This window comes from Phalacrocorax carbo, chromosome 2 (assembly GCF_963921805.1).
Source record: "Phalacrocorax carbo chromosome 2, bPhaCar2.1, whole genome shotgun sequence".
Classification (NCBI taxonomy): Eukaryota; Metazoa; Chordata; class Aves; order Suliformes; family Phalacrocoracidae; genus Phalacrocorax; species Phalacrocorax carbo.
The window spans coordinates 136707644-136729502 of NC_087514.1; the positions used below are offsets into that span (position 1 = coordinate 136707644).

The 21859-nt window shown below is 39.3% G+C and overlaps 1 protein-coding gene across 2 annotated transcripts in view; it reads left to right on the forward strand.

Annotated features, from left to right (window-relative positions):
- The window catches only part of ETV1 (ETS variant transcription factor 1), a 67858-nt gene extending 48188 nt beyond the window's left edge, over nt 1–19670 (forward strand). The window contains exons 9-13 of one of the 2 annotated variants that reach the window (XM_064444513.1): nt 4600–4666; nt 7061–7131; nt 10190–10359; nt 14109–14210; nt 16824–19670. In XM_064444513.1, coding sequence (XP_064300583.1) covers nt 4600–4666; nt 7061–7131; nt 10190–10359; nt 14109–14210; nt 16824–17045 — 632 coding nt within the window. In that variant the 3' untranslated portion in view covers nt 17046–19670. The remainder of the gene's footprint in view (nt 1–4599; nt 4667–7060; nt 7132–10189; nt 10360–14108; nt 14211–16823) is intronic. The other variant, XM_064444514.1, reaches the window with a different exon arrangement.
- The last annotated feature ends 2189 nt before the right edge of the window (nt 19671–21859 follow it).

Here is a 21859-nt window from a genome sequence, read left to right on the forward strand (position 1 = left end):
CACAGCACATTTAAGTCTGTTTGTATACATATACCAATTCTGAATTGCTGAAATAGGAGCCAAAGCCCGTGTAGTAACTTTTCAGACCAAAAGGACAATTGGAGAGGATATGCTGTAAGTTAAATTACAGGACTGGCTGTATTTACTGGGAACTGCTTCTGTTCTTAATATGACTTAGCTGGTAATAAAGTGTAAATTGGAGAGGTAGGCGGGCAAAGAGTGAGAAGGTTCTGGTTTTAGTGTTGTCACTTTATTTTATGCGTGTAGGGAAGGAGACAAGTTTCACCTATGAGTTGAGGTGTTTGAGTGATTTTGAGATGAATTTGAGTGGCTGGATTGATGGGCCGATGCCAATTGTATGAGGTTCAAGTCTAAGTGCCAGGTCCTGCACTTGTGTGACAACAACCCCATGCAACACTACAGGCTTGGGAAGAGTGGCTGGAAAGCTGCCAGGCAGAGAAGGACCTGGGGGTGTTGGTCAGCAGTGTGCCCAGGTGGCCAAGAAGGCCAACAGCATCCTGGCTTGTATCAGGAATAGTGTGGCCAGCAGCAGCAAGGAAGTGATCATGCCCCTGTACTTGGCACTGGTGAGGCCACACCTTGAATACTGTGTTTAGTTTTGGGCCCCTCACTGCAAGAAAGACATTGAGGGCAATGAAGCTGGTGAAGGGTCTGGAGAACAAGCCTTATAAGGAGCAGCTGAGGGAACTGGGGTTGTTTAGTCTGGAGAAGAGGAGGCTGAGGGGAGACCTCATTGCTCTCTACAACTACCTGAAAGCAGGTTGTAGCGAGGCAGGGGTCAGTCTCTTCTCCCAAGTTACTAGTGATAAAATGAGAGGAGATGGCCTCAAGTTGCACCAGGGGAGGTTTAGATTGGATGTCAGGAAAAATTTCTGTACTGAAAGGGTTGTCAGGGATTAGAACATGCTGCCCAGGGAAGTGGTTGAGTCGTCATCCCTGGAGGCATTTAAAAGATGTGTAGACATGGCGCTTAGGGACATGGTTTAGTGGTGGTCTTGGCAGTTTTAGGTTCCTGTTGGACTCAATGATCTTAAAGGTCTTTTCCAACCTAAATGATTCTATAATTCTATCACTTGTAAGCAGGCTTGGTGCGCAAGGCAGCTGCTCACCATTACATTGTACCGCTCACATGAGCTGCCTTGCAGAGACCAAGGCCAGGCAGGTAGCTCAACTTCTTAACACACCATTTTTCAGATTGTGTGCATCTTCTAAGTCTTGGCCTCCCATCTCTCTCTCTCTGCATGTGCATGTGTGTAGTGCAGTACCACTGTACTGCACTGTGATTTGTCACGTGCACATGGGCAGTGCCCTGGGCCACCAAATCTTCAGCTGGTGTTGATAAAGTTAACTGAAAAAGTAATTCAGAGTTAGAGGGTAATGTAACAACATGTCCTTAGTTAGGAAGGCTATCTAAGGTCAGAACCACAGGAATGGCTGAAGAATAAATTCTGGTTCAGGTTTCCAGGTCCTGCTTTTGCACAGCTTCAGGAGAAGACAGTCACTTCATCCCGTCACCTGCAGAAGCTTCACCTTCCCTGTCTCACCTGGCTAAGGATGTGGGCTGAAGTTCTGTTTGTTTCTGCACAGGGTGCAATTGTGGGTCTGAAACCTGGTTCTCATCTCTGAAAAACAATTGGAAAATAGGATTTAAGGATTCCTTACGTGCTTGAGGTTATACAGGGCTGATACAACCTAACCCTTTAAATTCTGATATGGTAATTAATATGAAATACTTCCTTACCAAGGGACCACTCAAGTGTCTTTCTTGATAATGAAACCTAGAACCTGTGTCCTGCTAAATTCAGTAGCAGATTTTTCTTGTCGTGAGAAAGTCTGTTTGGGCTTTTTCTGCTTTGATGTATTTTGATTAAGGCACAGCAGAGCTTATTTCCAGTATTTTACTCTGTGACATTCCCAGATGAAAAGGCACTTCTGCAGTGTCTAGATTACATGCAGTTTTAAAATAACACCTACTGGGAAAAAATGGTTTCAAACCAACATGGTGTAAGGCTATATTCATTGTTTTAAGATGACTGCTATGTTTCTGTTAGCAAAAGGAGCAACGAAGAATGACCTCTAAGTATTCCAAATTAACAATAAAAGAGAAATAAATTTTTTTTATCACCATATTTTTAGTTAATTTGTTTGGGTTTTTTTCCTTTTTTTTTTTTAAGGGGCTCTGCTCTTCTTGAGATGATGTAACTTTACAATGTGAATTACTTCGTTAAAAGTCTGAAATAAGTTGTTGTGTGTCCTAAATTCAGGCACATTTTTCTCCAAAGTCTAACAATTGCTAAAAGGTGATAGAATCAGTCACTTCAAACACTCAGATCCTGCCCTAGAAGCATTTTATGCCTAATTCTGTCTTATTTGTTGTCTTGAAACAATGCTGTAAAGAGAAGAAAACATATAATTGCTCGGTAATTTCTGCACTAAAATGTTTTCTTTTGAAGTAGCTCCGCTTAGCTAGTAAAAATACTTCTGGGTCTTAGTCAAGCATTTAGTACGATTTAAAACTGCAATGCTAAATTTCATTGGTTGGACTTTTTATTAGATAAGGTAGAAATGAAAGCAGCAGGCAATTTAATTAGCAGTAATTTTTCTGGGCAAGTCATTACTTTGATGAACTTCAGAGCAATGTTTATGGCTCCTAATTAACCATGTTAGTCATTTGATTGAATAATCACTTTGGAAATGTTTCTACAATTTGATTAGAGTCTGACCCACTCTGATAGTCATAAATTAACTGATAGCACTTTAGGATAACAAGACTCTAGTTACTTTACGAGAAATAAACTCTTCGTTGCTGTATTTTTCGGTCCTCTGTGGACTGTTTAAGCACAAGCTAACCAGAAGATTAAGTAATGTTGGTACAAACAATGCTTGCCTTAAAAAGACTCCAGATGTTAATTATAATTGACTTAGGAGCATGGGAGATGAAACCCCAAATTGGCTAAGAACACAACTTCTTGGATGCATGTATAATTCTTTATTCTGTATACTCTGCTGTATCACTTTGTGAGAGTGGAGTTTATGAGTCAAAAAGGGTTTTGCTGCCAATACTAGTGAATTTTTACCTAAAATAGAAAATAACATCTGTTTCAGTTCTCCAACTTCCTCTTTTTTTACGTAGATTTTTCCATTCTCCTTAAAATTCAATCTACTTGGTAACATGAGTGATTCCTTGCAGGTGAACCATTACTCGTAGCCTTGACTTCTATTCTACAGAGCTATACTTGACTCGGCTGATCACTGGAATCACTGATTCCTGTGGTTGTTCAGAATAGCCGTCAGAGACTTAGAGGTTCTTGAGGCCTGAGCAGGCAGGCATTGAGCATTTCGTCAAGAGAGGAGGTAATGAAGAGTTCAGCACAGATGTGCAAGAGAGACCATGGACTGTTAGAGGAAACTTATTATTACTGCCCTGTGTTTCTCTTGTTTGTGAAGTCAGTGTAAAACCTCAATTTCTTATCCTGCCAAATCTTTGATACTCATCACTAGTCAGTGAACAGTGAAATTTGGAATCACATGCTGAAAGAGTCTGTAGGCAGTGTTGGAAAAATAATGCCTGCTCTTTCGGCCTCTGTTTGCATCTTTTAAAGAGTTACAAGGTACTGGTAACAGATTGCATAGCTTAGGGTAGGAGTTTATCACAAGATCAAATAGGCTTTGTTAAGCAAGGCTTCTGATATCCAAGAAGCAGGTTAAACATGGTCTGGAAGGGCAAACATTTATGGTGTATTTCTGTTTGCAAGTCCCTGTGCACAGGATGTGGCTGCCTGGGGACAGTGCAAGACATGGGGAAGAAATAGAAAGACATTTAAAGAACTTCATTTTCATTAGTTCTGTTTGTTATTTCTCATTCTTCTTGCAGATTTGAGTAGAGTTGGGGAATGGCAAGTAGATGTCTGTATTACTTTGTATACACCAATTTCTTTTTTCTTTTGAGAAGCATTCTTTTTTGGTTAGGGATGTACAGGTGGAGGGTGAAATTGATGCATCTGATTTCTAGATTAAATGCTTAGCAATTGCAGAAAATTTCATTAACCCTTCAAATCCTTAACCAGAGTCTAAAAAGCAATATCCTACTCTAAATTCACTCTGACATTCCTTGTATTAATGTAGAGTTTATAAGTCTCCAGTGTGATTGGCAGGCTTTTCTGTGTAATTGATTAAAAATGTTAGGTCAAATTAGTTACAAAGGTAGGTTTATGACCTATCTTTATAGGTCGTTACAGGGTTTAAAATTGATACTGTCTTGTGTGGATTTTTTGGTCTGTGAATGGTCTAAAGTGTAATCATCGTGGGAGTCAGCTTTTAGGAAAGTTGATTGCAATAAGGGTTTGAGTTCAGGTGCCTATGTTAGACAGGATCTATGATCCTCACATTATGATTTTTCTCCTCCACCATGCCTTGTGCGTGCTGCTCTGAAATGCTAACTGTGTGTTGACAGGTTCCCCCTCGCTATAACTTGCATCCTTTTTGTTGCTCTTCTGCCTGCAGCCTGTCTCATTGATAACCTGCACACTTTTAATTCCAGACAGTCTTTTGACTAGCGTTATCATCTTCTCCTTTCAGAAGTGCCTAGCTGCCATTCCATTTACATGAGGCAAGAAGGCTTCCTGGCTCACCCAAACAGAACAGAAGTTAAGTTTTCTATTATGTATCGTTGTATGAGAGAAACGTAAAAAATTAAAAAGCCTAGAGGGATTTGGGGTTCACTGGTTTAATCCTGCTGCTGGGAAGACTTGCATCATCTTTCTTTCCCTTTCCAGTCTGTAGTTTCTGATGCACTGATTTTTTGTAGCTTCTTCTGTTGCCATGGGTTGATCAGCATAGAAGCAATTTTATTATGAATTCACTCATTCTGCTTTTCAAGGCCTCTAGCAGTTGAAAGGAAGAGACACTTAAAAAATTTGTCCATTTCACCCATTCTGCTCAAGTGATGTTTTCCAGGCTATTGGTGTGACAGGCTCAGTTAACTGTTAAGTAATCCATTTTATACTTTAAAAAGTTTTCAGTGAAGATTTTTGGCTTTTCCTTTTGTTACGATTTTTGTAATGTTTTGGTGCTCCTTAAGCCCGAATTGTACAGCCATATGATATATACCAAAACTCTCAGTGACTTCCATAGGGTAGAGCTTAGTTTATTGTCAGAATTAATAATTCTGAGTAAAAGCACTTTATATGTATTAAAAATAAGAAGGCCAACAGAACTAAGAAAAAATGACCACTGAAAGAGAGGTTGTACCCTGTGCTCTCCTGCTGTGGTGTATCTTTCTTGTCAATATATGATTTTTTTGTTTGTTTGTTTGTTTAGGATTTATCTGTTTTTCTTCCAAGGGGCAAATTTCACAAACATGAGGGAAATTTGTTTTGAGATTGATGAGAACTCAGACAGATGCATGAATCAAAGTCCTCTAGTAAGACTTCATTCACCAGTGAAAAGACACAACTGGAAAGATAACAAGCAAATCTGGCTAAAAGCCCAACTGCTCCTGGGGTGGAATAAAGGCAGAAAATAGAAATTAAAAAGTAATATTCAACAGGGAGTGTGAAACAGGAGATGGAAATCTATAACAGGTTTGGTATATGAAATTATGTGAAGTATAGAAGCTTGATAAGGGAGGTGAAAGACACCAGAGAAAAATCCACAAACTGCAAGGCTAAAGTCAACAGATCTGAGTTTTAATCACAGCCTAGATAGGGGGAAAACAGTCTTAGCCATGTTATGCACTCATAAGTACTTGTACGTGGTAAAATTTTTATGAATGACATAGAAAAGTAGTGTTGTTCAATAAATATTTGTTTTCTGTATTTGGAAATCAGTCAACATGATTTTATGGAATAAAGGTCATGTCAAACCTGATTCAATTCTTTGTTGAGATTAAAAGTTTGAATGATAAAGATACCTGTATCATATAGTTAGACTTTTTATGGCATTCAGTTTGCCACTGCATTACATTCTGATTAAGAAGTTAGCACAAAGCAGTATCGATAAAGCACACATTAAATACATTAAGACCTGGCCAACTGACAGATGTAAAAGTGGCTGTCACTGGGCAATCGTCTCTGGATGGATTGTTTCGATTATAGTTCTTTAGGAATTGATATCAGGAGTGTTGCTATTCAACATTTTCAGTAAAGACACGGAACAAAGTTAATAGATAACTTTATGGCACAGATAGGCAGAGTGGTAAATAACAGGCAGGACTCAGAGCAATTTGAATTGTTTGGTAATCTGGGCACATTAAACAAAATGTTTTTCTAGTATGCTGAATGTAGACAAGGCCTATGGAACCGGGAAACAGTATGTTGGAAAAAATTATTTTGAGATGGGCCTCCTCCTCCTTGGCTTCACAGTGGGAAACTAGCCCAACCAAACATTGCAACCGTATGGCAAAAAGGCCTTCTGTAATATTTGCACAGTCAAAAAGGAGGCAGGAGAGGAGGAGATGTTTTGTCTTGCTAAGTAGCACTGATGAGGCCGATACTGGCATGCAGTGCAGTTCTGGTTAAGCAAAACATTGAAATAATACTGAAAAGTAGGAGCGTGTACAGAAGAGAGTGCTAGAAGGAATACAGAGTTGCACAGGGTGTCTTTTAACGGCAAAAACGAAATTTAACAGAACGATCTTACTTGGAAGAAACATCAAGGGGGGTGACTTCTGTGAGTATGGGGAGGAAATACCAAGTAGGGCTTTTTCAGTCTTGCAGGGAGAAGACCCGCAGGAGCTAATGGTTAAAAGTCAAAGCCATGCTAGTTCAAACAGGAAATGAGACAAACATGTTGGAATAAATCATAGAGAAAAATGGGTGCTTTTTCATTTTTGCAGGTGGAGATTAACAGTCTTTTGGGAATGCACGCATTAATTAAACACCCCTGTACTGAAGCCAAAATGTTGCGATTGGGCGGTGTGTAAAGGATGTGGGATATTAATCTGATTCCTTTATGACTTAGTGTTCCCTCTGGCGTTAAGCCTGTGATCTCTTCTTTCTCCATGCATCTTTATATAAACACCTCTCTCTTTTTAACTTACAGGTTGTATGTATGAAAAGGGACCTAGGCAGTTTTATGATGACACTTGCGTTGTTCCAGAGAAGTTTGACGGTATGTATGACACATCTCTCTCTCTTTCTTGTGTGGGGAGATCAAAAAGGAAGAGATGAGGGACTTTTCTCTGTTGCTGATCAAAAAAGCTCGGTAACGTTCCAATTTAGGATTCCTTAACACACCATTTGCAGTGCGCCCAACCAAAGCTGACCTTTGTCTCTTGAAACCAAAGTCTCCTTTTCAATAGGACGTCATTTGACTTTTGCCAGCGAAGGATGCTGTATCCAGAGTTGTGGCAGAGGAGCTCAGTTCCTGTACTGTTGAGAAGTAATAGGAGGATTTCCATTGCACTGGTGATCACATACCGCTTGTTGTCTGAGATTTAATGAAAGCTGTTCTTATCATTAACAAAAACGGTGGAAAAAGCAGCAGCTTTAGTTTTCCTGGGGATTAAGCCTCTTGTCTCATTGTCTGTGAAGTGATGAATAGTGGGGAGTGTATAGGGCATTTTTGTTTGTGTCAGTGTATTTGCACTATGTTAAACATTGTACTGGTGGTTTATTTTTCAGTGGGATTGATAACAAATCAATGATCTTTTCACAACACTACCCATTACAACCTTTTTTTTTTCAAGAGGGATCCTGAGGTCGATTAAAATAAATGGCCCAAATTATCCTCAGTTACTCTGATGTAAAATCAGTTTCCTGGTGTAACTCAGTTGATTCCAGATTTATTTCATTATAGACAAAGTAGATGGCCTCAGTATTTCTTGCCAGTGACTCTGTTAGTCTGCAACTTTGGGAAGTAATTTGGAGACCAATTACTTAAATTTGCTAGAGTGGCTTCTTTGTGTTAGTGTATATGTCTAGCTTTATTTAACAGGAAAGATTAGATACTTTCTAATAAGCTTGTGAACAGCTCTCTGATCATAGCTAAAAGTAGAGCTGAAGAACTCTTGGGTTTTTTCTCCTGCTTTATTTTGTGCATTTTCCCCTGAGAATGACCTATATGGATTACAGAAGTATTGTGTGTCCAGCAGCATTTGTTGTGTTTGCTGAAGAATGGGAGACTCTAAAATGAAAGTAACCCAAAGAATTACACATTCCTCAAATGGAGGTATCATGTGCATTCCAGGGTTGGTAATGAATAGCAAAAAATAAATAGAGGATTTTAAATAATAATATACCTAACTGAGGATTGCTCAATCCAGTATTGTATTTTCACATGGATTGACACATTCACTGGAAGGGTGATTTATTGGAAGTCTACTTTATACCCTGGCAGTGGAACATGTGGTTCCTCCTAAACACTTTTTAAAGCACATCGTGTCAGGTTTTTTTTCTTCTGCAAAAACGATTGTGGACCCAATCTGTTTTCAGTATCAGTGGCAAATTTGTGTTTACATTTATGGGAATGGGATCAGACCCTGTACTACAAGAAGTTAAAACTCTTCAGGAGTAGTGTTTGTCTAGCTGTCTTGAAAATCCTTTTTGTTTGTTTGGGTTTTGTACAGGGAAGGGAATGAAAATGGAAAAGAAATACAAATAAAGTAAGAGAGATAAATGTTTGGAAATATCTGTGTGTTTGCAAAGTAAGCAGTCTGCTGCTAGCTCCTATGGCTGTCCATTGAGATAACACCTTGTACTCTAGAAGACTGATGTTGTTATACGAAGAGATGTGTTTATACTTGGTGCATGATGACTTCTGAGGAAAAAACAGCAGATGTGTTGTCATGTTTTGGGCATTAAAGCAAAAGTGGGATAAGCCCAGGACTAGTCTTGATGTTTCAGAAGTAGATTCTCAGCTGCTTCATTTGGAATTCTGTGATTCTGTGAAATCAAAGATCAGCACAGGCGGAGAATCTGATCCTCTGTAATACTGCACTTTGCTATTTGCGTGTTGCTCAGCTATCGTTAAAAGAAAAATCCTGTCCTTGAAAAAGAAGGCCTTTCAGGACTGGAACTTGAACCTCATATAAACCAAAAAGCCTTGTGTTGATTTATTTGTTTTCCACAGCTATTGGCTCAATTTTCTTTCCTGATTACAAAAGGAAGTGCTCCATTTTTAATATTATTATTCTGACTTTCACTACACGGAGCTGTGCTGTAATGGCCATCAGAGCATCCTAATGTTGTGGTTGAAGGTTACATCCTGGCTTTCTGTATTAACCAGGGCACACTGCTTATTGGCGGGTATTGCTGGTCTGGTAGTTGAAATGAGGAGTTTTACCAGCATATCGAGGGTTGCCGTCATTGTGTGCAGAAAAAAATATTTTCTGCTTCAGCGTCAGACCTTTCAGCTGTTGTTGTTTGCATGAGTTGTTTGGTATGAATATGATTTAAAAACAACAGAGACATAGCATGGATGTTGCAGGATGGTTTTTCATTGGCAGTTTGTGCAACAGCTAGCAGAATATTATTCTTGCTGTTTTTTAAAAGCTTCCTCTGGACTTCAAATTTTAGAAAAATGAACTTACTGCTTTTCAGGGGGAATACTAATCTAATATGTAGATATGAGTAAAAGTAATATGTGCTTATATGCAAGTCCAATGTGCCACAGAGGAACTCGCATATCTGCAGGATTTGCATGCCTATACATAAAGCACATGCTGTTTAAGTCCAAGTCAAATACTTTGTCAAATTTTCCTTGGAAGCATTTGCATGCAAAAGAAGTTTCACTCAAAAGGGTTTTGCAGCTTTATGAAGCGTACATTACATTTCCAAACTGGGGCTTGTGCGAAGTATAGTACACAAATGCAGTTCTTCAGACATCAGAGTTGCTTACAAAAATAGTTCATGCTCTTTCAGATAGAGGATATTGCAAAATGGTTTGCAAGCGAGATTTGCATTTATCAGAAGTAAATGGGCTTAGGCTTAGGGAGAGTTCCATAAATAATGACTGCATTAGGTACTTTTTAGTATATGAATATATTACTGTAAGAGTGTTTACAATTAGCAGCCAACAGAGGAATATTGCATTTGTGGGTGGCTAGGTAGTAAGAATTCTTTCCCTCTGTTTTATTAACCTTAATGATCGCTTTGCTGGTTTACCTGACAAACTGAGTGAAGATGCTTTGTGTACATTGCTCATCTAATGTTGTTGCTGTTCTGTGCAGGTGACGTCAAACAGGAGCCAGGCATGTACCGCGAGGGACCTACGTATCAACGGCGAGGCTCGCTTCAGCTGTGGCAATTCTTGGTAGCTCTCCTTGATGATCCATCAAACTCTCACTTCATAGCGTGGACTGGCCGAGGCATGGAATTCAAACTGATTGAGCCAGAGGAGGTGGGTTAGACGGACAGCATGCCCTGATATCCGCTGCCCCATCCTGCAAATTTAATAGTGCTTCTTTGGATTTAGGCCTTGTTTTCCTTCAGTATTTTGTTTCAGTAGCACTTTAGAAGGGTGATAGAGAGGACTGGCAAGGGAAGTGCTTTAGTTAGGTGTGGTTAAGAATAGACTTGATTCCTAGTCCCACAAAATAATAAAAATTTTGCAAGTACTAGTGTTAAAAAATACTTGGCATTAGTTGTGGGGCCCAGATTTTTCAGAACCACTTTATGGATAGAGCTGTGTTCCAAAATCCTTTGAAAACTTGTCCCTGAATAGTCTTTGAACACCTTCAATCATCATGTTCTCCAAATATTCAAATATTCTTCAGTGTGAAGGTGTGGGAACTTGGAACTTTTAGGCTGTGGAGTGAAAGACCCCAAGTCTGACAGATGGCAAAAGAGGAGGTCAAGAACATTAGGCAGTAAAATCCCATCAAAATTATATTAAAACCCCTCTTCTGAGTCTTCCTGCTTATCTGTATTGTTAGATTGTTTAGTGCGTGCTTAGGTCCTAGACTTGCAAACACTCGTGCACATGCACAGCTCCCCTCAACCATGAAGGACTCGTGGGGTAGAAAAAATTACTTGTATTCATGAACATTTGCTGAAGCATGACTTAGTTCACTTGTGTGATAAACAGGAATAAATTGAACATTTTATTACATAAACTTTTTTTGACTAGGTAACATTAAATAATCCATCCTGTGTTCTAAACAGCCATGGAAACTGTTAGAAAGTCCGTTGTGCCTGAATTTTATTATAGTACTGATATGGATGATTTGATTAGGTTGTCAAAACGCAGTATCATCCTGGTTTACTTTTTTGCCCCTTGGACAGGGTTGGGTAATAGAGGAGACAGCAGCAAATTTTCCGTCAGGATCCCCTCTGAATTAGAGCTGAGTAGGAAGGTTTGGGGGTGTAAGGCTGCTTCTGCGTTGCACCAGCTATTTCTGCTGTTTGCCATCCATCTGCTGAAATAAGCAATCTGAAAGCTTTCTTGCATTTAAGTTACATCGTCTGCCAACAGCCCTAAGGGGATGGTAGAGTAGCTGGGGATGGAGACAGGACTGATGTTCCTTTCCTTCCCAACATGGTCTGGCTGAGGGGCAGGTTGCTGCAGGGACCCATGTGCTGTCTCTGGTTTTTCTGAGCTTCCCCCACACTAGTGATAGTCACCGTGGCAGATCTTGGCATTGTGCATCTGAGGGTTTGACCACAGATCAGTCTCAGTCAAAGCCTGCAGCCTTGGCAGGCTAAATGGGCTTCTTAGTTGTGCGGCCTGGCTCAGAACAGAGTGAAATCTTCAGAAAGGCTTTCGCTTGCTTTTGGTGAATGAGACCTGATTTTTCTTCCCTGCCCCAGTCTTAGTATTTTTTACGCTCTTAGTTTTGTCTTGTCTTTAAGGTGCGTCCAAAGTTTTTCAAGATTGAAAAGATTTATTGAAAAATGGTTTCCAGCAGATGGTGCAAGAACTTTGTATATTTTATTAACTAAGCAAGAGAAAGTAGCAAACCAAAACCCTAAGGTTTCCTTATTGTGTAATTCCCTGAAGAACTGGGTATTCTGATTTAAGTTAACCAGATCATCTGCTTGTCTGTTGCTTTGTATTTTTGAGCAGCCCTACATCCAAGATCTGGAGGAGGCAGGCTACTTGAAACTTGCTCACTCCTGTGTGCACTTAGGGAGTACCACAGTGCCTGATTTGTTTTCAGATGAATGTCATGGATCTGACAGAAACTGTTGATTAAAATAAGAATAGCCTATGGGAAGTTGTGCACTTCTGTTGGTTGCCAAGTATGAATTGAAGGCAAGACAAAGAGCTTGTTGGTTCAGCTGTGGCAGGTTAGGTTGTCAATGACGTGACCTTTCCATCCCATCCCTTCCTGGACATTTATGTCCTTGTCCGAAAGGTGACAACAGAAATGAATATGTATCAGCTCCTTGAGCACCATAGTTCATTCAGAAGGTAGATAACTGTGAACTGTGGAGGCTAAGCATTGAGCATAAGTCCATTTATGCTGCCTTGTTACAGGGACAGGAACGTTCAGCAGGAAGCTGGGGTGGAAGGCTGGAAGCCTGAACCCCTTCCACAGAGCAAGACTTGATAAATGCTGTGCAGTTCAGGGACAGGAAGACTTGCTCACCAAGACTCCTATTGGACCTGCTTGCTTATTTAGGAATGTCAAAATACCACACAATATAGCATATTCTTAGCCATTATTTTGTTGTCGTTATCTTTGCTGTGTATGCATTTATTATGCAAGCCTTTTATGTTGGGGACTTTTAGGATTCTGATTAATGCAGAAAAAAAACTTGGCAGGAATAAATAAAATGTGATGTAGGCATGTGTTACAAAGACGAATAGGCGAATCAAGGTTACGCATCTAGGCCAAATCTACAGCTGGAATAAATTGACGTGATTGGAGGTATGTTTAAATACAGCTATAGCATAGCTGAAGTTAGCAGAGCCATGGTAATTTACATAAGCCTGAAAAGCTGCACCACTGAAAGGAAATAATGCTTTAAAAATAAATTTTAAAAATTATTGTCCAGATGGAGATCAAAGTCATGGATTTTGCTGGTGTTATTTAGTCCCATTGAGTTCTCAGTGCTGTATGTCATCTATGGTTTGCATCAAAAGGCTCCAGACACCTATGGGAAAGTTTCACGGAGCAGTCTGCAGACAAGCTGCTTGGATACTCTCTCGTTTTTCCAGAGCTGTATGCATATGCACTTCTCAAACATTTTTATAAAATGCACTTTAAAGAGTTCATCAGCTCTGACTTTTTTTCCCTCTGGTGACATGATAGTCATTTGTACAGCCATTAATTGAAATGTCACCAACAGCAGATTATAATTTCAGGTGGGGAATAAGCAGTTAAGCTCTTTAAACAAAGGTCTCTTTGTCCAGAACTACCTTTGGCAATAAAACAGGAAGTGTAAAGGCAAGTAAAAATTAAAAGTCAGAGTAGAAGGGATATTGTTCTTTATAGAATGGCTTCATGAGCTGCTTGCAGCTCCCTTTTTATTATTATTTTTTAAGGAAAATTATACATCTGCAACTATGAAATTTCTGTCCCATTCTTCATACTACCATTTAGTTCTTCTAGGCAATTGCCCTGCCTCCTCTGGTAATTAATTTTCTTTGCTGAAGTAATATTTAAGACTGGGAGTTGGCTTTTGACTTGTGTCTCCTAATAATCTCAACATCGCTGTCATTCCAAGTACAGTCTGTATTAGTTCATGAACTAAGTGTGTATGCATGTGTGTTTAATATAACTGAGTGTTCTGACAGTGAGGAAAACACAGGAATAGTACAGTTATCCACAGTATCAAACTAAAGAAAAGTTTTCATCTTTCATGAAAATTTTCTGGTGGAACCTGATAAATATTTTTTGTGCATCATCTCTTTATATGGCTTTATTTTTTCATTGGTTTTCTTTATTAAAAACAAACAAAAAAAACCCCCAACCCTCCACCACATTTGCAAATAAGTCTGCTTCAAGTTTAACAGATGACTGTGTGTCCAGTTAAAAATTGTAGTAGTACATGGGAAATTCAGGTCATGGTAACCTTTTCTCTTGTGTTTATTTGTTGCACCTGCAGGGTTCCCAGTCCTCCATCCCCAAATAAAGTATCTGATGATAAGATCTGCTTGTTAAATGCATTTAACAAATCAATGCTAATCCATTTTTGTGGCAGGTGGCACGTCGCTGGGGGATTCAGAAAAATAGGCCAGCTATGAACTATGATAAGCTTAGCCGATCACTTCGCTATTATTATGAAAAGGGAATCATGCAAAAGGTGAGTAGCTAATTTTGTATGAAATTTCACCAGTGTTGCATGTTAATCTGTAAGTCAGTTTATGAGGAGTGCTTGTAACTGCATTGCTTAGATAGGTTTTTCATCTATTTATGCAAACACTAAGCTTTTTTACCTACCAGGTCCAGTATATGCATCAAGATACTTTCTTCTATGTAAAAAAAGTCTGTGGTTTTAGTTCACACAATGCACATCATAATTACAGGGAAAGACCTAACATTCAAAAATATCCAAAAGAGCTTCCTGGCACCTGGGAAAGGCAATCAGTAGGGTATGGTATGAATAATGTTTTGCAGAACTAAATTAGCTGCCCAGCGCTTGGGTACTTTGGTAAGTGCAAGATAGGGGAGAAAAATTATACCTATTAATATACCAAATACTTTAATATTTTACCAAAAGTGTTGTAATAATACCATTTTTAAGTGGAATTTAATATTTTATAATAGGCTGAATTATGAGAAGTATTTCACAATAATTTATATATATAACAGTCTGGTCTTACTGACAGTATTCAGCATGTCCCTCTGCTGTGGCTTGCTGATTTACATGTAGGTTTTTAAATCTTGCTATGTAGTACTATGTAGATTGACTGAGAAATCAATAGGAAGACCTGTCTGCTGCATCTGGCAGGTGTGTTCAGAGATTATAATGAACACCTTGTGCTGTAAAACCTGTTCCGTACCTTTTCACACTAGGTTTGTGACCTGTGATGACTAACATGTTTAAACCTGCCATTTGCCAATTCCATGAATGGAAACAGTGCTCTCAGCTCAAGTTACTGGGCAATTTATCCAGCAGGTTTTGTGAAGTCTCATTTTGGAGTTGCCTGTTACAAGTTCTCTTGCTTTGATTATGGGATCGTTGCAATGCTCTCCGTTGTCACTCTCCAGGAGTCAACTCTGACAACAACCTGGGCCAATATTGGCTTCTGGAACTTCAGCAGCACAGTGCATCGTACATTTTTGTCTGTCACATAACTGCGCATTGTGTCTTTGTAAAGTGGACTGGAGTCTGGGTCCACCTGGGAAGAAGCAGAAGCGCTTGATTTTGCTGGGTGGTGCTTCAGCCAGAGGAGGTCCTTGTTGCCGATTACAACTCAGCAGCATGGGCAACTGTGCCGGCACAGTTCAAAGGCAGCACAGAGGCAAGAAAAAGTAGCAAAGAGGGTGAAACAAGTTGAAAAGGTGGCGACAGGAATACCGTAGGGCTGATAAGGCTACCCAGCCCACACACCCATTGAATATGAAAGGTTTACAAGTACTTCTGACAACTAGCTTGCTACCTCTTAAACTGCTACTTTTTTTATCTATAAAAATGTATCTAACACACATTTTAAAAGCTAGATTGGATGTTTATTTTTCTGACAGAGCAATGTTTGAGTTTTGCCCTGGAATCACCCTATCTGGCCAGTTAATGTACGTTAAAAACTAATGGTGGTTATAGATTTATAGCAGGTTTCTTTACGGCAAGGTTTGTATGCCCATTTTCCCCCTCTTGTTCTAAGTTAAACAATGATAACAGGTCATACAAATGCCCAATTTCTGAATGCAGCCTTCAGTCTGTCAAATTTACGACATTAATTTGATGAAAAAATTCTGCTGCAGATATAGCCTCTAACAAAACTTTACATTATTTGTAGAATAAATAAGGTGAAAATTCAAGGAGGTGCTTCAGACTAATTTGCGCCCATAAGAACAGAGTGAAGTTTGCAACGCTTTTGCCACCTTCATTCACTCAGTTCCAATGCCGTGCTAGCTGGAGTTGCAAGAAGCAAACAATATGATTGTTACTTCAAAATAATTTTATTAAACCATGAGCACACAACAGCGTTCATATTTTTAAATGTAATTATTTAAATAAGTTGCTTGACAAGATGCTATACTGGCTTTTTTTTAAATAAATAAGGCAATAGTTTTTTTTAAAAATAAGGCAATAATTTTGTATGTTTTTTATCGTTGTTCAGCTTTTAGGAAGATGAAGCGCAGACATTTAGCGCTATTTCTGAACAAGGGAAAACTTCAGGTTCTTTGGAGTAATTGCCCCTCCATAAGCAAATCCAAATGTCCCAGCTTTGTATGAGCAATTGCTAAGTACATATTAGCCTACGTATTTGCTTACGCTGTCCCTGTACAATCAGCATGCACTATAACTAAGTGCTTTTATACTTAAGTATGAATCAATCTGTGTAAAGTGAAATTCAGATCTCTATCATGCAATGTGATTCTTTTTCCACTTCGCACAGTGTGTTGGACTCAGTCATGTTGTTTTGCCACTGTAGTGACAATTTGTTTACATTTTCCCATAAGAACAGTTCCATTTGTGGTTAAATATAGGAAATGACCACAAACAAAAGTTTGGAAGTAGAATACCTAGTCCATTTTCCAAAAGGATATCACGTGTGGCAAAACCGAGAGTGCTCTGCACAGTCTGCTTCTGCAGATCCCTGTTGTCTTTGCTAGGTCGCTGCCTTACCAGTTCTTCTGCTGTGTTACTAATTGCTTAACGAAGGTGAGTTCTTCACAAGACTGTTGAACTTGGAGTTGCAAAACCACAAGGCCTTACGCTACACTTTTTTGTCCATTCTGTTGTCCTAAGGTGGCTGGAGAAAGATACGTCTACAAGTTTGTTTGCGACCCTGAAGCGCTTTTCTCCATGGCTTTTCCAGACAACCAGCGCCCCTTACTGAAGACTGACATGGAGCGCCACATCAATGAGGAGGACACTGTACCTCTGTCCCACTTTGATGAGAGCATGGTCTACATGCAGGACGGTGGCTGCTGCAACACCCACCCCTATAATGAAGGCTATGTCTATTAACAACAGTGACAGTGAAGGGGAAGTTTCCCCCTCCCTTAGGCTTCTCCTCTTTCACAAGACCCAGAGGAAAGCTGAATCGACTTCAGTTTGTTTTTTAAATAGTACACTAAAAGGGGCTTTTCCTGTTGCATTACTCCTATGGTCTGCCATGGACAGCGCACTTTATTTGAAAGGGGAGGGTTGGAACCTAAACGTTATTCTGTGTAACAGGAGGAAAAGGGTGGGTTTGCTTTTTACTTAAGTTTGGGAAGGGAACATACAGGTTTTAAGTACAAAAAAGCTATATCATGTCTGTTTTGTTTCATATCGGCATAAGATATTGTACGTTTTCTCTGGGTATCCGTAGTACAGTTAATTCTCATTGTGCAAAATAACCACTTGGTGATGATATCAGCACAGCATGCCTAGGGCATTTGTTTCTTGCCATTCTTAATTGTCTTTCTGCAGTTATAAAAGAGAAGCAAAGCATATACCACAGCATTTAATTTAGAAGCTTGCAGTGGCAGACCTTGCACCTTGCCTCTGAAAACAACCAGGTATCTCAAGAGTTTGCGCTTTTTTTTTTCTTCTTTTCTTTTTTTTTTTTGTATGGCCTCCAAAAAATCCCGTTTAATGACAGAGTGGTCATAAATGCAGTGACCAAGCAAAATCCCTGACTTCAGACTGCAAGCTGCAAGCCATATCAGGTGCCACATTACTATACATATACGACCCATGCTATGGCTTAGACCTTTCAAGATCCATTTGAGAATAGTAATTACATGTGGTAGGCTTTCTGATGATCATGTCAGCATTAAATACAGGATCATGATCGGGAGGGAGAAAACATTTTGTATCCTTCCATTTCCTTTGGTACATAAATAAGTTATTTAATCAATAGGAATTAACTGTACTAAGTCACATATCTAACTATGCTGTTTAGACACAGCAAGCACTCCTTGAGAAAAATATCCAATACACTAAATAGGTACTTTAGTAATTTTTAGACACGGTACCCATTAATATGCATTTAAACCTTTTACTGCTGTGTTATGTTGATAACATATATAAATACTAGATAATGCTAATGCTTCTGCTGCTGTCTTTTTCTGTAATATTCTCTTTGATGCTGAATTTACTATGACCATTTATAAGCAATGCTGTAACTACAGGTAGCATTTCAGGACAAAATAGATGACTTGAACCATTTATTGCTTAGAAAATAGCTTACGCCATAGCTGTGCTATAAGCAGCTTTTATGCGCATCCAGAAATGACTAGTAAGCTTCAGCTTGCTAAGGAAAGCTCTGCAGAACCTTTTGTAATTTTCGGTGGAATGGAGACTTAGACGAACTGTCAAAGAATACCATGAAGTCGCTGTATGACGTTGTAGTGCTGGCACTGATGTTACCAATCAACTTGTTTTGGACCCTAAATGTAAATGTGATCAGATATGCTCAGAAGACAATTTAAATTTTGAGGGGTTTTTTTGTTGTTGTTATTTTTTCAAATTGTTTTATTTTTTGAGAGGGGTAACCTTGAACACAAGCCACACACACTATTCTGTATGTAAAATGGAAAAAAAAAAGCCCTGACAAAACCCCAAAAGTTTTAAATACTTATGAGCACCTTTTCTGAAATACAATATTTCCTAGTTTGAAGGGAGGGAGAAGGGGTAAGATCTGGATTTGTTTTTTTGCCCAGTGAAATTTAAATAGGTGTTATCTGGAGTACCTCATTTTCCTCTATTCCTGAGAAGCAGGAGGAAAATGAATGCATAACCATAAAACAACAAGAATAATTTTCATCGTAGTGGATGGATTTCAAAGACAATCCTAGGTGGTGGGTTAATTTTCCATCCTCTGTTAGTTAAGACACTAGTTAAGCTATGACTATTTTAAGATGCAGTTAATCAAAAGTAAAGAAGTAGTGGTCACTAGAAGCCGCAGGTGCATAAAAAACATTTGGGCAAGTATTTAATTCACTCAGATTCATAAGACAACATATTTTATGGGAGTGTATATATGCCTTAATATGTCACCTAATTCTGTCATCCGTAAGTCTCAAGGGCACTTAAATTTTCAGTGATCAACCCAGAATCAGAAGTCTAAAGTTGCAGAATTAGCAAAAAGGAAAGGGAAAAGGTTGAGTAAGATTGTTTAAAAAAAATGTGGTTTCCATTGAAATAAGGTTCAAATGAAACATGCTTTGATGAAAAGTCCTTGGATTGGTTTTGATTCTTTAATGTCAGTATGGAGCGCCTCTTGCCTGTGGCAGGATGTGGGTATTTGGGAAAGGGGTTGGACAAAAAAGAAAAAAAAAAAAAGAAAAAAAAAGAAAAAAAGAGAAAAAAAAAAGAGGGAAAAATGCATCAAATGTGTAATATTTAAGAAGAAATATATATATATCTGTATATGGTAGTGACTCACTGAACAAAACAAGCAATCAGACCAACATTACATGATCTCTCAGCAGAAGATATAAAAGTCTTTCACTGAACTGATTAACCCTTTTTAAAATGTACCTAAGAGGTTTATTTAAAGTCTGTTTTTATTCCACTTTTTTGTTTGTTTGGGGGTTTTGGGTTTTTTTTTGGTTGTTTGGGGTTTTCAGGTAGAATAATAAATCTGGCAGCTGATTTCTGCAAGATTGTTGTGTATTGGATTCCTAACCATTTGGACTGGAGAAACCCCTGCAGTAAGGTTCTTATTCTGGAGGAGATGAAGGTCTGTCCCCAGAGCCCGGAACGGCTTCCTGCAAAATGTAACCAAAAGGGAAAAATGAGAAGTGAGGAGTATGTACAATTCGTGTGTATGTATATGTGAGTTATAGCCAGGAGTTAGATTGCCAAAGCATCGTCTTTGACTGACAAAAGGCAGGAGGATCGTCTATGTAAATTTAGAGACAGAGTGATTCTGACTAAGAACACTTTACACATTTTCACAGGGCATTTTACTACCCTACTGAATTTGAATGTGGGTTGTTTGGAGCTGGGGGGTGTGTGTGCTGGGTTTTCGTTGGGTTGGTTGGGGTTTTTTTGGTTTTTGTTTTCAAGCTGTGCCATAAGTGGAGGGAAACTGCAGGCTTCACCTGTGTTTTTGGGAGGAGCTGTATTGGAGTTAGCTTGCGCATGTTTGCTTTTGTGGCTTTTTGCTGCCCACAGCAATGGGCAGCCCACGGTGGTGCTCCTGTGAAGCAAGTCTGGGAGGCATCACAGCAAGACCCAGGCGCTGTGTTATGGCTGTAAGTGCTCAGGTTTCCTCTGCCATGGCAGTGCAGTTGCGCTGGTACCTGAACAGAGGTGAAATTAGATAAGGATGTGGCAGATCCCCTCAGAACCCATTTGTAGGAGGTAAGATTACAGGTTTAGGGCAACACACAAATTTTGCCTTAGGGATATGACTTTCCATGACAGAGAGCCGAAGCCTTTTCTCTCCAAGGTCACACCAGTCTAACTTTCCCACAGACCAACTATGGTGCAAATCTTAACATTCTCTGAAAGCATGAATTTCATCTGCTTGTCAGACCAAATCTGCCTGCTTTATTTAAGAGTTGGCTGCTGTGGTAACTAGGGGAAACTGGGATACAGGAACATTAAAGATTCTTTTCTCCAGTAATTCCCTGCGAAGAGCCCTTTGCTCAGAATCTTTTTGTCTTTAGGATTCTCTGGTACCTGGGACCGTTCCCCAGAGATTAGTGCTTAGAGGTTTATTGCCTTGGATATCTGACTGTTTTGGGCTGCAAGTGAATCTTGACAGAACAATATCATCTAGTAAATATTTTTGCCTTGTTTGTGTTTTTTTTTTGTCTGTGTTGTTTGTTTTTTTTTTAATAGCAGGAAATAGATCAATGTGTGCAAAAGGTATTATGAGGAAATCTTTGAATTGTTAATGGGTGTACTTTCTCTTCTGAAGAGCATTAGCTTCAACTCACGTATTACAGGTAATAGCACCCATGAACAGCCCTATTCAGTGCTCACGTTATTAGCACTGAGGACTTTTCTGAATACTCTTCTTCCAAGGTGTTTTGGGATTCCTAATTAATATAGCTTCTTACACCCTAAGAATCATCACTTTGAAATACTTGGATCTAGCTGTAAAAGCATAGAATAATTTCTTGGTTCTCTCTGCTGGTTTTTGGTTTTGGTTTTTGGTTTTTGGCTTTTCTGTGTGTGGAGTGTTGGGGTTTTTGAGTGTTTTTGGTTTGGTTTGGTTTGGTTTTTAATCAGAGGCTACTCTGCTTGGAAAGGAGGTAGAAGCTGGGAGCAGGTGCCTGTGCCTCAGAAACTCCAATTCAGAGCCCCCTGCATTTTGCTGAGATACCAGGCTGAAACTGGAGCATCTACAGTAGGTGACTGAGCCCTGCCTTCCTTGTTCTCTTATGGAAGAGGGAACTACAGTGCATCGTCTTCTGTTGCTTCTGCTACAGGAGTGGTAATCTCTGGCAGAGCAGGCGGATGGGAAGCCAGGGGCAGTAGCACTTTAAAACTACAAGATTACTGAGAGGATGTCTGTCAGATCCCTAAGAATCATAGATGCATCAGCAAAGCACTGTACGTTACCACTCAGCTTTCATGACTGTGTAGGTAGGTAAAGTTAACTTCATCTTTTACCTCGGGAGGTTGAAATACTGTTTTCCCCATTGAACACCAATTTAATTTCTGTGGGAAGGAAGTAGCTGTGCCATCTTCTTATGTAATAGTCTGAAAATGCCTGTGAAGAGTCTTCTTGACATTTTCCTAAAGAATTGTTTTTGTGTGAAAATGATGCAACAAGCCACCAAAAGAAGGGGTAAATAATCTCCAAGAAGGTGTCCATACACCATGTTCTCCAAAGC